We start from the raw sequence: 15,210 nt of genomic DNA, 5'->3' as shown, positions 1-15,210 counted from the left end.
CCCACCACCGGCACCGCCACCGGCACCGGGCCGGCCCATGGAGGCTCCGGGAGCGGCCGGTACCGCAGGTGAGGGCGGGGAGGGGGGGGTGCGGGGTCAGGGGGTGCGCAGGGAGATGTAGGGTGGGGGGGGGTGTGCAAGGGGTGTGCAAGGGGTGTGCAAGGGGGGCTGCAGAGGTGCACGGGGTTGGGGGGGGTGTGCCCGGGTGCGGGTGTGCACGGGGCCGTGCCAGGGGGTGCCCGGCAGCAGGGGTGGGGGGGCTGCGGGATGGGGGGAGGCTGGAGGCTGGGGGGGGGAGACAGTGTGAGCAGGGGGGTGTGTGCAGGGAGGGCTGGGGTGGGGGTCTGGGGGTGAAGTGGGGTGCCCAAGGGCTGTGAGGACGCAGTGGGGTGTCCAGGGGGTCTGGGGGCGCAGTGGGGGGCCCAAGGGCTGTGGGGGCACAGTGGGGTGTCCAGGGGGTCTGGGGATGCAGTGGGGTGCCCAGGGGGTCTGAAGGTGCAGGGGGGTGCCCAGGGGGTCTGGGGGCACAGTGGGGTGCCCAGGGGGTCTGAGGATGCAGTGGGGTGCCCAGGGGGTCTGGGGGTGCAGTGGGGGTGCCCAAGGGCTGTGGGGGCACAGTGGGGTGCCCAGGGGGTCTGAAGGTGCAGTGAGGTGACCAGGGGGTCTGAGGATGCAGTGGGGTGCCCAGGGGGTCTGGGGACCCAGTGGGGTGCCCAGGGGGTCTGAAGGTGCAGTGGGGTGCCCAGGGGGTCTGGGGACCCAGTGGGGTGCTCAGGGGGTCTGAAGGTGCAGTGGGGTGCCCAGGGGGTCTGAAGGTTCAGTGGGGGGCCCAGGGGGTCTGGGGGTGCAGTGGGGGGGCCCAGGGGGTCTGAGGGTGCAGTGGGGTGCCCAGGGGATCTGGGGGCACAGTGGGGTGCCCAGGGGGTCTAGGGACCCAGTGGGGTGCCCAGGGGATCTGGGGACCCAGTGGGGTGCTCAGGGGGTCTGGGGGCACAGTGGGGTGCCCAGGGGGTCTGAAGGTGCAGTGGGGTGCCCAGGGGGTCTGGGGGCGCAGTGGGGGGCCCAGGCTGGGGCCGGGGTGCCTGGGGCAGGCTGAGGTGCAGGGGGGTGCCGGGTGTGGAGGGGGGGTGCCAGGCAGACACCCGTGTGCAGGGGTGCTGGTGCCGGTGGAGGAGTGCGGAGGGCTGGGGCGCTTGGGGACGGGGTGCTGGCCATGCCGGTGGAGCCGGGGGGGCCCCGGTAACGGAGGGGGCTGCAGCAGGGTCCTACATGGTGACCCGGGAGGTGCTGGCGCTCCCGTGCATGCCCGTCCCTCCCGCATGGCTGTGCCATGGCCCCTGTGGCGGTGGCAGCCCCAGCCGTGCCCTCCCGGGGCACCGGGCCCTTTGGAGCCGCGTCAGGGGACAGTGGCACCGGGCCGGGCACCGGGGCCGACGGTGGCGGGGCAGCGGGAGCGGCGGGTGCCGGGCTCTGCGGGTTGTCGTGAGTCAGCAGAGCGGCGTGTGGGGAGGGAGCCCTGATGCCGGCCCCGCTCCCCGCCAGGCAGCCGGTGAGCCCAGGCCGGAGCGGGGCGGCGTGGCCGGCGGCGTGGCCGGCACCGCGGCGTGACCATGCAGGCGGAGGCCAGAGGGGATTTCTGCGGCAGGGACCAGCGCCCCGGTGGGTGGGGGGCTCGGGGCGGGGGGAGAGTGGGGCTGGGAGGCTGCCGGTGGCAGGGGAGGACACGCTCCGTACGGTGACACCGCCGTGTCACCCACCGCGGCTGGGCACCGCGGTGGTGTGTGGGGAGGGGTGGTGGGAGCGGGCAGGAGTGGGCAGGAGTGGGCAGCCCTCTTTTCCCTCCCCAGGGAGCTCTTCCCAGCATCAGAGCAGGGTGGGGACCCCGTTTCCCGGCTGGAGGGAAGGTGCCAGCAGTGTGGGGTGCCCAGTCCCACCTTGCGGGGTCAGGACCTGGCAGAGCCAGTGGCAGGGCAGGGCCAGGGGTGTCCTGCAGCTCTGGGTACCAAGAACAGGAACCAAACACCCCCATAATGTCCCCTTCCCCTTTGGTCGGGGGGATTTCTGTCCCCTGCCCTGCTGTCACCATCCTGGGGGGAAGGAGGAGATGCCATCCCGTCCCCGTGCCATCTCACCCAGCAGCGCGGTGATGGCAGGGCCCGGTGGCACACGGTGCCGGGGTGCAGCTGGCTTAATCCTGCCCCAGCACTGGCCCTGGGTGGGCTGGGGGTGCTGGCACAGCAGTGCCGGGTGCTGGTGGGTCTCCTGCCCACCCTTGGTGCCCGGTCAGCCCTGGAGGGGCACCCGGGCACGGCTGTGCCATGACCACGGGCTGTGCCATGACCGTGGCCACCTCAGCCCCGCCGGCGCTTGCCGAGAGACAAACCACCCCTTGTCTGGGCTCCGGCACAGCCGCGCTTTTGTCTGGGCGACACAAAGGGGCTGCGCAGGGTGGGGGGCGCGGGGCTGCCGGCTGCCGGCACCGGGGCCGCGGGGCCCTGGGCAGCTCTGCCTGGCCCCCCTGCTCCCCCCTGGGGTCCCGCTGCCCCCGTCCCCCTCAGCTGGGACACCCAAGGGTGCCGGTGGGGCCCCGGGAGGGAGCTGCCATCACCGACGTGGCAGTGCCGGTACCGCAGAGCTCGGCAAGGAGGTGCTGGTCCCGGAGCGCCCGGCGGGGACCCCCACCCACGGGCCGGCCCAGGACCCCCCCGGGGCCCCCGCGGAGGAGCAGGGTGGCATCCCCGTCCCCAGCGCCGGCCTGCTGCAGGTCACTGAGCGCAGACGTGAGTGTGGCCCTGCGCGGGCAGCCCTGCCTGCTCCTGGGGTCCCTGCCTGTCCCTGGGGTCCCTGCCTGTCCCTGGGGTCCCCTGCCAGCCCCTGGCACCCCTTGTCTGCCCACGGGGTCCCCTGCCTGTCCCTGAGGTCCCTGCCTGACCCTTGTGTCCCTGGGGTCTTCTGCCTGTCCTTAGTGCCCCCTCCCAGCCCCTGGGGTCCCTGCCTGTCCCTGGCATCCCCTGCCTGCCCCTAGTATCTCCTGCCTGTCCCTGGGGTCCCCTGCCTGTCCTCAGTGTCCCCTACCAGCCCCTGGGGTCCCCGCGTATCCCTGGGGTCCCCTGCCTGTCCCTGGCATCCCCTGCCTGCCCCTACTATCTCCTGCCTGCCCCTTGGTCCCTGCCAGCTCCTGCGGTCCCCTGCCAGCCTCCGGGGTCCCTGCCCGTCCCTGGTGTCCCCCACCAGCCCACAGCTGGTCACCGCTCCTGCCGAGCCCCCCCCTTCCCCAGGGCGCCCCCCTGCCCCCGCTGCTCCCCCCCCCCGCCCATCCCCGGGGCCTCGGGGCGGTGCCAGCCCCGCCGCTGCCCGCAGAGCCCCTCAGCAGCGTCTCCTCGCTGGAGGTTCACTTCGACCTGCTGGACCTGACCGAGCTGACCGACATGTCGGACCAGGAGCTGGCCGAGGTCTTCGCCGACTCGGACGAGGAGAACGCGGCGGGGGAACCGCCGGGCGGTGAGCGAGCGTGACCGGAACGGCCCCGGTCCCACCCCCGGAACGGCCCCGAGCCGCGTGTCCCCGGTCCCCCGGAGCGGCCCCGAGCCGCGTCTCCCCGGTCCGACCCCCGGAGCAGCCCCCAGCCGTGTCCCCAGTCCCCCGAGCAGCCCCGAGCCATGTGTCCCCGGTCCACCGGAGCAGCCCCGGTCCGACCCCCAGAACGGCCCCGAACCGCGTGTCCCCAGACCACCGGAGCAGCCCCCAGCCGTGTCTCCCCGGTCCTCCAGCCCTGTCCCCGCGTCCCCCAGCCGTGTGTCCCCGCAGGGCTCCAGCCGGTGCCCCGGGCCGGGTACCTGCGCTCGCCCTCCTGGACCCGGACACGGGAGCAGCCCCGGGAGAAGAAGCACCTGAGCGACCCGGAGCTGCCGCCGGGACCCCCGGACGCCTTCCTGCCCCCCGAGCGGCCGCGGGAGCCCTAGGGCTGCCCGCCCGGGACACCGGGGACGGGGACAGCCCGCCCTACCCGGTGGGGCCGGGGCGCAGGACTTGGAGGGGGGCAACTCATCCCCGGGACGAGGCGGACCCGTGCCCGGCGGAGGGAGGCCCGGGGTGAGACCCCCGGGAAGGGAAAACCGGCGCCCCCCGCCCCGGGACGCGGGGCCGGGGCTGCGGGGAGCGGCGGGGAGGGGGTGAGAGGTGCCTCTGAGCCCGGCGGAGCGTGGCCGGTGCCGGTGCCCGCCCGGTCCCCGTGTAGCAGCGCTGTGCTCCGGTAAAACCCACCGACCCACCACGCCTCCGCCAGCCTCCGTCGCCGCAGGGGGGAAGCGGGGGGGCGACCCCCGGGGAGCCCGGTGCACACCGGGGGGGGGTCCGGGTGGGGCAGGGGGAGCCCAGCCGGTACCAGGGCAGCGCTGGCCGCCGTCCCTCCCGGTGTGGGGGGGGACCGGGAGCAGCCCCCGCCGCCGCGCACACCGATGTCGGCGGGAGGCAGAGCCGGGACACGGAGCTGGGTTGTGCACAGAGGCCTCGTTAATGCTACAGGACACCCGGGGGGGGCCCGTGGGGCGGCCCCACACCGTGCCCTGCCCGGCTCCCCCCTCCCGCAGCCCCGGGAACCGGCGTGTCCGCAGGGCGGGGGGGAACCGGGGGTCTTCCCCCCAGAATGAGCAGCGTTAGCCCGGTAGTGTGGTGTAGGGGGTGTATGGGGGGGGCCCCCACTCCTGCCTCCCCCCACACCCTGCCCAGGCCCTCAGCCCCCACAGAGGAGCCCAGGGTGGCTCCTGGCTGAGTCCCGCTGCTTGCCCTCCCCGGCTGCACCCGTGGGTGCAGTACAGGCAGCGGAGCACGGACCCCTGCCCTGCCTGCACCCCTGCCCGCACCCCTGCCTGCACCCCAGCGCGTCCCAGGGTTGGCACTCCAGGCAGGACCAGCGCAGGGATGGCAGGAGCTGCCGTGGGTCCACGGCCAGAGGGTCCCAGCTACCTCGCAGAGCCGTGGGCCACCCCAGTCCCCAAACGGCCATGGGGCTGCCCGCGTCCGTCCCATGGCCCTGTGGCGGGTGGGTGGGGGGGCAGCCGTGGGGCTGCCCGTGTCCGTCCCATGGCCCTGGGGCGGGTGGGTGGGGGGCAGCCGTGGGGCTGGGCCCCCCCCTCAGGGCTCTGCCTCGCCGCCGGGGTCCTGGAAGAGGGACTGCTTGCGCAGGCTGAGCCGGGCGCAGCGCGGGCACGTGGTGGAGTTGTCGTAGTAGCAGTCCCTGCGGGGAGAGCACAGCGCCGGGTCACCCCGCGGCACCCCCCAGCGCCGCCCTGTGTCCCCCTGCCCCGGTGCCACGCGGATGGCGGCAGGGGGTGGCCGTACCGGTGGAAGACGGCGGAGCAGTCGGTGCAGACGGAGGTGTGGCTGTCGAAGGGGAAGAGCACGTCGCCCTCCTTGCAGAGCTCGCACACGAAGCCTTTCGCCTGGCACCGCTGGGGTGGGAGCGGGCAGAGGGTCCCGATGGTGCCCGGCGGGGACCCCCTGTGCCCCCCCCCGGTGTGGGTGGGGGCTGAGGCGGCTCACCTCGCAGTCCAGCTTGATGTGCTTGGCGAAGAGCGTGTGGATCTCGGTGAGGGAGCAGCTCAGGCGCCCGGCCTCGATGTCCATCAGGTCCTGCAGCGAGTACATCTCGTCGTTCTCCACAAAGTGCTGCCGGTCCTGCAGCTGCAGGGGGACAGCCCGTCACCGCCGCGCCCGTCACCGCGGCGCTTGGCCCGGTCCCGGTGTCCCCCCGCCCCGGGGCCTGACCTGCAGCAGCAGCCGCGCCTCCATCGCCTCCTTGCAGGTGATGAAGTAGGGCTTCATCAGCAGGATGTCCTGGCGCAGCTTCTGCGGGGGGACGGGAACGGGGACGGGGATGGGACAGGGACGGGAGCGGGACAGGGGCAGGATGGGGACAGGGACGAGGTGGGGATGGGATGAAGATAGGGAAAGGGATGAGGATGGGGAAGGGGATGGGATGGGGATGGGGACAGGGATGGGATGAGGTTGGGGACAGGGATGGGGATAGGGATGCGATGAAGATGGGGACAGGGAGGTGATGAGGTTGGGGACACGGATGCAGTGAGGTTGGGGACAGGATGAGGTTGGGGACAGGGATGGGATGAGGATGGGGACAGGACAGAAACAGGGATGGGACAGGGACAAGGTCAGGCTGGGTCAAGTTCAGCCCTGTAGAGGTTTGGGCACCCTCTGCCCCGCTCCCCCACCCCTGCCCTGCTCCCCCTTTGTGGCACCCAGCGGGTGCTGCCGGTGTCCCCCTCTCCCCCCTGCTCACCCCACACTGCCCCCAGCCCCAGCCCTGCCGGGGGGTGTTGTGTCCCCCCCCCCGGCCCCGCTCACCCGGATCTCCACCAGCTCCTCCACGTAGTTGAAGAGCAGCGGGTTGATCTCCCGCAGCTTCAGCACCGGCCGCGACACCATCAGCGCCAGGTACCGCATGCTGCAGCGCGACACCTGCCCCCCGCCGCCGGGGCCACCGTCAGCCACGGGCACCGGGCCACCGCCACCGCCCCGGGGACCCCATCGCCAGGGACACGGCCCCGGGGACACGGCCCCCCCCAGGTGACCTCCACCCAGGACCCTGGGCACCCCCGAGCCCCCACCCCGCCGCAGGGGCACCTTGCGGGGCTCGAAGTCCCAGTTGTGGATGGCGCGGGCGGGCACGACGGCCAGGTCGTTCCAGTGGCAGCTGCTGCAGTAGTAGAGGCCGGTGTAGTCGCACTGCCGGGCCTCGCTGGGCACCCCCCCTGCAGCGGCACGCGTGTTGGCACGTGCACCAGCATGCGCACCGGCACCGGCACACGTGTTGGCACCGCGTCACACCCTGCTCACCCCACACTCACCACAGGACACGTAGCAGCACCCAGGGACACAGTGAGGACCCAGTGTCACCTTCCCATGTGCTGTGCCCCCCCCAGCCCCACACAGCCCTGACCCCCCAGCTCCCCATAGCTCTCAGCCCCACACAGCCTCCAAAGGGGCCCAGCCCCACATCCCACAGACTCCCAACCCCATGCAGCCCCCCAAGGGAGCCCAGCCCCACAAATCCCCCACTCCCAGGCAGCCCTGGCCCCCAGCTCCCCCCAACCCCACACAGCCCTGTGCATCCCCAGCTCCCCCCAGCCCCACACAGCCCCAGCTCCCCCCCAGCCCCACACACACCCCCCCAGCCCCACGCGGCGGCGGCGCAGCCTCACGGAGGGAGACGGGGGCCCGGCACTCGGCGCAGCGGTAGTCCTGGCTGTCCAGCCCGCTCTCGGGGCAGATGCTGAGCTGGTACTCGGCCTGGTGGCTGACCTTGGCCCGCACGCACGCCTTGCTCACCAGCGGCAGGCACTTGCTGTGGCACCGGTAGTAGCACCCTGGGGTGGCGGGGGGGCAGCCGTCAGCGCAGGGTTGGGGCTGGGGAGGGGGACGCAGGGGGGTGCCAGCCCCACCTGTGCAGGTGTACCAGGTCTGGATGAGGCCCCAGATGATGGTGCTGCACTTGTCGCACGTCTGCTTCACGCTCTTGCTCTTCTCCTTGTAGAAGCGATGCTCCAGCACCACGCGGATGTTGGGCTCGTCCTCGCCGGGGTCCTGGGGGAGAGGGGGCGTGGGGGTGTCAGCGTGGACCCCCCCCAGCCATGGAGACCCGCCCCAGGCCCCGCTCCCGCCCCACCTTCAGCTCCTGCAGCTTGAGGCGGAGGTGGATGAGCCGCACCACCGCGTCCTTCTGCCGCTCCGAGTGCTCGGGCAGCGCCAGGATCGCCCGCTTGCACTCCTCGATGGCCTCCCGCAGCTGCGCCGCGTCCGGCGCCGGGAGCAGGCCCTGCGGAGCCGGGGGGAGGGTGGGCTGGCAGCCCCCCGCCCCACACACCCCCCAAGGCCCCACACACCCACCCCCAGCCCCACACACACCCCCGGCCCCACACACACCCCCTGGCCCTACACCCCCCCAGCCCCACACACCCCCAGCCCCACACACCCGCCCCTGGTCCCACACACACCCTCCTCAGCCTCACACATGCCCCCCATCCCCACACATACCCCCCGGCCCCCCCCACCCCCCCCCACCCCACACACCCCCTTCAGCCCCCCACAACCCCCTCAGCCCCCCACAGCCCCCCAGCCCCACACAGCCCCCCTCCAGCCCCACACAGCCCCCCTCCAGCCCCACACAGCCCCCCTCCAGCCCCACATACACCCCCCCACACCCCCCTCAGCCCCACACACCCCCCTCAGCCCCACACACACCCCCCTCAGCCCCACACACACCCCCAGCCCCACACACCCCCCTCAGCCCCACACACACCCCCCCAGCCCCACATACCCCCCCCAGCCCCACTCACCACAGGACGGGAGAAGTGGTCCTCAGCCAGACCCAGGTCCAGGGCGCCCTCGGGGTCCCCCGGGGACGGATCCGGCTGCTGGGCTGCAACGGGGTGAGCGCCATGGGGGGGCTGGGACCACCTGCCCACCCCAGTGTGGGGCTGGGACCACCTGCCCACCCGTGCCGTGGGGCGGGGAGGGGCTCAGCACCCACCTGGGGCGGGGGCCCCCCCGTCGGGGCGCTCGGGCTGCTGCGGGGGGCCCTTGTCGAAGGGGTTCAGGTGGCCCTGGCGGAACCGGGCCAGCCGCTCGTCGTACGCCATCGCCGCCCGCCCTGCGGGACGCCGCCTCAGCCCCCCGCCGGCACCGGCACCGTGTCACCGTGGACAAACCCGTCCCTCCGCCTCCCACGCCCGTGGTCCCCGCCCTGCCCCGCTGCCACCGCCCGCCCCGGCCCGCGGGCACCCCCCGGCAGAGCCCCCGGTGCAGCCCCGCATTGCCCGGCCCCGTTCCCCTCCCGGTGCCGCCCCGCATTACCCGGCCCCGCTCCCCCCCGGTGCAGCCCCGCACTGCCCGGCCCCGTTCCCCCCCCGGTGCAGCTCCGCATTGCCCGGCCCCGTTCCCCTCCCGGTGCAGCCCCCCCGTTGCCCGGTTCCGCTCCCCTCCCGGTGCAGCCCCCGCATTGCCCGGCCCCGGTGCAGCCCCCGCATTGCCCGGCCCCGGTGCAGCCCCCGCACTGCCCGGCCCCCCCCGGAGCCCGCACTGCCCCCCCCCTCCGCACACCCCAGCAGAGCCCCCGGTACCGGTCACAGCCCGCCCGCCAGGGGGCAGCCCCCCCCGCCCCGCTCACCGCAGCACCGCCCCCTCGCTCCTTCACCGCCCCGCCCCGCCCCGCCCCTCCCCGCCCGCCCGCTCTGCCGCCCCCTGCCGGCCGGCGGACCGCACCGCACCGCACCGCGCCCGGGCGGGGCCGCGCCGGGGGACAGCGGGGACGCGGCGTCGCCACCGCCGGGCCCGGGGACACCCGCACGGCCCCGCGGCCCCACAGCCTCCTGCCTCCGTGCCCTCAGCCCTGCCCCACAGCCTTAGCCGTGGAGCCCCCAGCCCCGCGGCTCCTTGCATCCGGAGCCCCCAGACCCGTAGTCCCTTGTCCCCATAGTCCCCAGCCCCATAGTCCCCACCCTTATAGTTCTCGGTCCCCATAGCCCCCAGCCCCATAGCTCCCGGTCCCCAGAGCCCCCAGCCCCATAGTCCCCACCCTTATAGCTCCTGGTCCCCATAGCCCCCAGCCCCATAGCTCCCACTTCCCATAGCCCCCAGCCCCATAGCTCCCAGTTCCCAGAGCCCCCAGCCCCATAGCTCCCAGTCCCCAGAGCCCCCAGCCCCATAGTCCCGATCCCCATAGCCCCCAGCCCCATAGCTCCCGGTCCCCATAGCCCCCAGCCCCATAGCTCCCAGTCCCCAGAGCCCCCAGCCCCATAGTCCCCATCCCTATAGCCCCCAGCCCCTTCCCGTGCCCACACAGCACAGCCTCTCTCCCCCCAGGGACCCCCAGGAGGGAGCAGTGGCCCCGGGGGGGCTGCAGCCCCATGGCAGCCCAGCCTGGCCCCCCACCCCGGGGCAGCCCTGGGAGAGCAGACTGGGGTCCACACCCCCACCTCAGCTGGGGGGACAAGGGGCCAGCACTGTCCTGGTGCAGGGAGGGGGCAGCTGCTACCCCCCACCCACCCCAGCAGGGAGAAGGGTGACAGTGGGGACAAAGGCGCAGCCACCCTCCCGGGTGCTGCAGATGGGTGAGGTGGCACCTGCAACCCCAGCCCTGGGGGGGTTGGGCCTGGGAGGCAGGAGGGTGTGGGGCACAGGGCAGGGGGGCAAGGGGACACAATGGGGACAGGCATTGTCTGGGAGGGGACTAGGGCTTGGGCATGGCCACCCTGGGCATGTGGGGGCCCCAAGTCCCCCCGTTAATGAGAAGGGCTGGGGTGCTGAGCCCCCAGGCTGCCCCCAGCAGAGGGTCCCTGTCCCCCCCCTCCCCAGGAGCCGCAGACGGGTGGTACCTGGACAGCAATAAATTTATTAAGTATTCAAAAAAAATAATAGACACGAACCAGTAAAAAACGAAAAAGGGGGGAGGCAGGAGGGGGGCGTGGGGGGCCGAGCTGGCTCAGGGGGGGACGGGGTCAGGAGACACCGAAGGGACACGCGGGGGGAGCCCGGCCGGGGGCGGCAGCGCGAAGCCGGGGGGCTGCGGGCGGCACGGCGGGGGCGGCGGGGGCATCACTTGGCGCCCTGCGCCTCCGACTCCTCCTCGTCGTCCTCGTACATCTCGCCCTCCTCCTCGGCCGTGGCGTCCTGGTACTGCTGGTACTCGGACACCAGGTCGTTCATGTTGCTCTCGGCCTCGGTGAACTCCATCTCGTCCATCCCCTCGCCCGTGTACCAGTGGAGGAAGGCCTTGCGGCGGAACATGGCCGTGAACTGCTCCGAGATGCGCTTGAAGAGCTCCTGGATGGCCGTGCTGTTGCCGATGAAGGTGGAGGACATCTTGAGCCCCCGTGGAGGGATGTCGCAGACGGCCACCTTGACGTTGTTGGGGATCCACTCCACGAAGTAGGAGCTGTTCTTGCTCTGGATGGCCAACATCTGCTCGTCCACCTCCTTCATGGACATGCGGCCTCGGAAGACGGTGGCCACGGTGAGGTAGCGGCCGTGGCGGGGGTCGCAGGCGGCCATCATGTTCTTGGCGTCGAACATCTGCTGGGTGAGCTCGGGGACGGTGAGGGCGCGGTACTGCTGGCTGCCACGGGCTGTCAGCGGGGCGAAGCCCGGCATGAAGAAGTGGAGACGCGGGAAGGGCACCATGTTGACGGCCAACTTGCGGAGGTCGGCGTTGAGCTGGCCGGGGAAGCGGAGGGAGGTGGTGACGCCGCTCATGGTGGCCGAGACGAGGTGGTTGAGGTCGCCGTAGGTGGGGGTGGCCAGCTTGAGGGTGCGGAAGCAGATGTCGTAGAGAGCTTCGTTGTCGATGCAGTAGGTCTCATCCGTGTTCTCCACCAGCTGGTGGATGGAGAGCGTGGCGTTGTAGGGCTCCACCACCGTGTCCGACACCTTGGGGGACGGCACCACGCTGAAAGTGTTCATGATGCGGTCGGGGTACTCCTCCCGCACCTTGCTGATGAGGAGGGTGCCCATGCCCGAGCCGGTGCCGCCGCCCAGCGAGTGGGTCAGCTGGAAGCCCTGCAGGCAGTCGCAGTTCTCGCACTCCTTCCGCACCACGTCCAGCACCGAGTCCACCAGCTCGGCCCCCTCCGTGTAGTGGCCCTTAGCCCAGTTGTTGCCGGCCCCGCTCTGCCCTGTCGGGGGGGGGAAAGAGGCACCCGATGGCCGCCGGCTCCCTGCGCCCACGCCGGGGAGGGGACCGGTGCCGCCGGCAGCGGCGAGATCTGAGGCCAGGGCGGGGTGGGAAGAGGAAACCGCAAAGGTTTGGCGACGCGCCGGGCCCGCGGCGTGGGTGGGGACGCACCCGCCGGGCGCCCTAGGGACGGCAACGGCCCGGGAGGGGTCTGGGGACCAGGGTGACCGCGTCCCCCTCCCCGAGGACCTACCGAAGATGAAGTTGTCGGGGCGGAAGAGGTGGCCGAAGGCGCCCGAGCGCACGCTGTCCATCGTCCCCGGCTCCAGGTCCACCAGGATGGCGCGAGGCACGTACTTGTGAGCTGCGAGAGACCCCGTGCTGGGAGGGGACCTGCCGCTGCCCCCCCGGGGGTGTCCCCCCCCCACCCTGCGTGCTCCCACGGGGCAGGAGGTGTGCGTGTCCATCCCCCCAAACACGGGGTCCCTCTGGGGCTGGGCGCACCCGTCGTGTCCCCCCCTCCCAGAGCACAGGGTCCCATGGGGCTTGGTGCACATGTGTCCCCCCCCACCGCTGCAGGCTCCCACAGGGCTGGGTCCATGTGTTGTATGTCCCCCCCCCAAACCACGGGGTCCCTCTGGGGCTGGGTGCACCCTTCTCCCCCCACACAATGGGGGTCCCATGGAGCTGGGGGCACATGTCATGTGTCCCCCTCCCCACCCAGAGCACAAGGTCCTGATGGAGCTGGGTGCATGTGTGTCCCCCCCCACAGCACTGCAGGGCCCCATGGAGCTGGGGGCACATGCCATGTCCCCCCCCCAGACCACAGGCTCCCCATGGAGCTGGGGGGCGCATGTTGCCCCCCCAACCCACAGGGTCCCACGGGGTGGGTGCACATCTCCACCCCCCCCCATAGATTCATGTATCCCCCCCCCATCCTCGCAGACCCAAGACCTGCCTGCAACGGGGCGGGGCGGGGAAGGGACGGGGTGTATGTCCCCCCCCCCCCACCCCCAAGGGGGGGTCCCGGTGTGTGAGGGGGGGTCGCTTACACGAGGCCTCATTGTAGTAGACGCTGATCCGCTCCAGCTGCAGGTCCGAGTCGCCCACGTAGTTGCCGCTGGGGTCGATGCCGTGTTCGTCGCTGATCACCTCCCAGAACTGATATGGGGGGGGGACACAGGGGGTCAGTGAAGGGGGGGACACACACTCACACTCACGCTCACAACCCCCCCCCGGGCGCCCCCTTGCGGCGGGGCAGGGCGGGGCGCTGTCCGTGGTGCTGAAGGGCGGCGGCGGGCGGACAAAGGCGCGATGGGGGGGGGCGGCGGGGGGGCGGAGCCCCCCCGCCGCCCCCCCCCATCGTGCCTTTGTCCTCCCGGTGCAGCGGGGGGGCGAGAGGGTGAGGAGGGGTCTTTGTCCGCCGTTACCTTGGCACCGATCTGGTTGCCGCATTGTCCCGCCTGGATGTGGACGATCTCCCTCATGGTGCTGCCGGGGGAGGGAGAACCGGGAGCGAAGCGACACCGGGAGCGCGGGGGGGTGGCACCGGCACCCGCCGCCTCTTTTATAGCCGCCTAGCGCCGCACCGGGCCGGGCGCTGACGTCAGCGCCTCTCCGTAAACCAATCGGTGACGGTCGCCGCAGCGCTGCGGCACCGGCACCACCCGCCCCGGACACGCCCCCCCCCCTCCCCACCGACACGCCCCGACGGATCGGGGGGACCCCCCGCCCCACACCCCGCACCCGTAGAGAGGGGGGGGAAAGGGAGGGACCCGCCCCGGTACGCGGAGGGACCCCGGTACCCTCGGGGGGGAGGGGGCAGGGACCACCCGGAGCATCCCGGAGCGGCGGCGGGGGGGGACACACGACACCCGTCACGGGTGGGGCAGCGACAGGGCACGGGGGGGGGGCTCGGGCGCCAGGAGCCCCCGTGGGACCGGGGTGGGCGGCGGCGGGCCGAGAACAAAGGCGGCGGCGAGGGGACCCTTTGTCTGGGGACGGCCCTGGCTGCGTGTCCCCCCCCCCGCGGGGATCAACGCCCCGCCGGTCCCCGCCCCAGTCCCCACCGGAACCGGGAGCAACGGGGCTTCGAATAAATGGTGGGGCCGGGAAGGGCCGGCCCCCCCCCGGAGCCCCCCAGCCACAGCATCACTGTAAAGAGCCTTTATTGGGTACCGCCAGCCCGGACCGGGGGACGCCCCGCGGCGCGTCCCGTCCGTCTGTCCGTCCGTCCGTCTGTCCGGTGGTGGCCGTGCTGCCACCGTCACCGTGTCCCGGTGCCTACCAGGAGCACAGCACCACCTCCCGCAGCGTCCGCCAGAGCTCCTGGCTCCGGAAGGCGTAGATGAGGGGGTCGACCACCGAGTTGCAGATGATGAGGATGAGGAAGAGGTTGAAGTAGCTGAAGAAGCAGGTGCAGAAGGGGTTGGTGGGGCAGGTGACGATGAGGATGAGGTGGAAGAAGAAGGGCCCCCAGCAGATGAAGAAGACGCCCAGGAGGATGGTGAGCGTGACGGCTCCCTTCAGGCTGCTGCTGCGGTACACGGTGGGCTGCTTCTGCTGGCTGGAGATGCTGCGGAGGTGGTGGCGGGCCAGGGCGAACATGTGGATGTAGAGCACCAGCATGAGGACCAGCATGAAGAGGAAGAAGCTGATGAGGCAGAGGAGGATGGCGTTGTTGCGGTAGTAGGTGATGAAGACGGTGCTGGAGACGGTGCTGGCCAGCCAGACGCTGGCCATGGTCACCACGGCCCGCTGCAGCGTCATGATGCTGTGGTAGCGCAGGGCGTAGAAGATGGTGATGTAGCGGTCGACGGCGATGACCCCCAGGAAGGAGAGGGAGGACACGACGGAGCTGCAGATGAGCATGTCGATGACGTTGTCCATGTGGCGGACGATGCTGGCGCGGATGACCAGCACGCCGTGCTCCATCAGCAGCATGAAGAGCGTCTCCGCCAGGTTGCTGACGCTCACCAGCATGTCGGAGACGGCCAGGCAGCAGATGAAGTAGTACATGGGCGAGTGCAGGTTCCTGTTCTTCAGGATGGCGGCCACCACCAGCAGGTTCTCCACCAGGCTCACCAGCCCCAGCGTGAGGAAGAGCTCGTTGGGGATGTCGAGCCCCTGGCACCAGGCGCCGCCGGCCCCGGCCGTGGCGTTGCTCTGGTTGCCCTCGCTGGCGTTCCAGGGCTCGCGCAGCAGGCGCAGGGGGGCCAGCGTCGACATGGCCCCCGCCTCAGCCCTAGGGCCCCCCTGGCTGGGGGCCGAGCCCCCGGGGCCCCCCACAGACCCCCCGAGCCCCTGGCCCAGCCCGCCAGCGCTCCCGCAGTGCCCGGCAGCGAGGCCGAGGGGATGCAGAGGAATTGGGGACGAGGGGTCCGGCCGCCCAGGGGTGCACCAGGGACGTACCGGGGATGCCGCACGCCCGCCGGACCCCCGGTGTCGTGGCCGTCCTCCTCGCCAGCCCTGCCCGGCGCCGCCGCCGCTGCGCGCCCGCCCGCCCAGGGTGCTGGGGAAGAAAAAGG

The 15,210-nt window shown here is 72.4% G+C and overlaps 3 protein-coding genes across 6 annotated transcripts; 1 reads left to right on the top strand and 2 right to left on the bottom strand.

Moving 5' to 3' along the window:
* Positions 1 to 5: 5 nt before the first annotated feature.
* Positions 6 to 4,166, top strand: DBNDD1 (dysbindin domain containing 1). Its single transcript, XM_068411549.1, has 5 exons — positions 6 to 68; positions 1,543 to 1,659; positions 2,634 to 2,780; positions 3,361 to 3,501; positions 3,808 to 4,166. Exons 2-5 carry the CDS (start codon positions 1,611 to 1,613, stop codon positions 3,960 to 3,962), a joined length of 492 nt encoding a protein of 163 aa, XP_068267650.1. The 5' UTR covers positions 6 to 68; positions 1,543 to 1,610; the 3' UTR covers positions 3,963 to 4,166.
* Positions 4,167 to 4,490: 324 nt separating this feature from the next.
* Positions 4,491 to 9,164, bottom strand: DEF8 (differentially expressed in FDCP 8 homolog). 4 transcript variants are annotated; one of them, XR_011049067.1, is made up of 13 exons: positions 9,135 to 9,164; positions 8,546 to 8,665; positions 8,352 to 8,434; positions 7,682 to 7,831; positions 7,458 to 7,599; positions 7,218 to 7,382; positions 6,640 to 6,767; positions 6,361 to 6,474; positions 5,767 to 5,847; positions 5,542 to 5,682; positions 5,341 to 5,450; positions 5,060 to 5,236; positions 4,491 to 5,003 (listed from the first exon to the last, which is right to left on the bottom strand). XR_011049067.1 is itself a non-coding variant. In XM_068411157.1 (12 exons), the coding sequence occupies exons 2-12, from the start codon at positions 8,652 to 8,654 to the stop codon at positions 5,134 to 5,136; spliced, it is 1,326 nt and encodes a 441-aa protein (XP_068267258.1). In that variant the 5' UTR covers positions 8,655 to 8,665; positions 9,115 to 9,164; the 3' UTR covers positions 4,491 to 5,133. The 4 variants fall into 4 exon arrangements, 3 of the variants coding, with proteins under 3 accessions (XP_068267258.1, XP_068267256.1, XP_068267259.1); XM_068411157.1 differs by having other exon boundaries at positions 4,491 to 5,236; positions 9,115 to 9,164; XM_068411155.1 differs by having other exon boundaries at positions 4,491 to 5,236.
* A 1,323-nt stretch (positions 9,165 to 10,487) lies between these two features.
* On the bottom strand, positions 10,488 to 14,911 carry TUBB3 (tubulin beta 3 class III). The gene is made up of 5 exons (XM_068411612.1): positions 13,971 to 14,911; positions 13,114 to 13,174; positions 12,736 to 12,844; positions 11,937 to 12,047; positions 10,488 to 11,684 (listed from the first exon to the last, which is right to left on the bottom strand). The coding sequence occupies exons 1-5, from the start codon at positions 14,909 to 14,911 to the stop codon at positions 10,609 to 10,611; spliced, it is 2,298 nt and encodes a 765-aa protein (XP_068267713.1). The 3' UTR covers positions 10,488 to 10,608.
* Positions 14,912 to 15,210: the final 299 nt, after the last annotated feature.

The sequence above is a fragment of the Nyctibius grandis genome, chromosome 12 (assembly GCF_013368605.1).
Source record: "Nyctibius grandis isolate bNycGra1 chromosome 12, bNycGra1.pri, whole genome shotgun sequence".
NCBI lineage: Eukaryota > Metazoa > Chordata > Aves > Nyctibiiformes > Nyctibiidae > Nyctibius > Nyctibius grandis.
The sequence above is the reverse complement of the archived record's forward strand: the minus strand, read 5'-3'. Positions and strand labels throughout refer to the sequence as shown.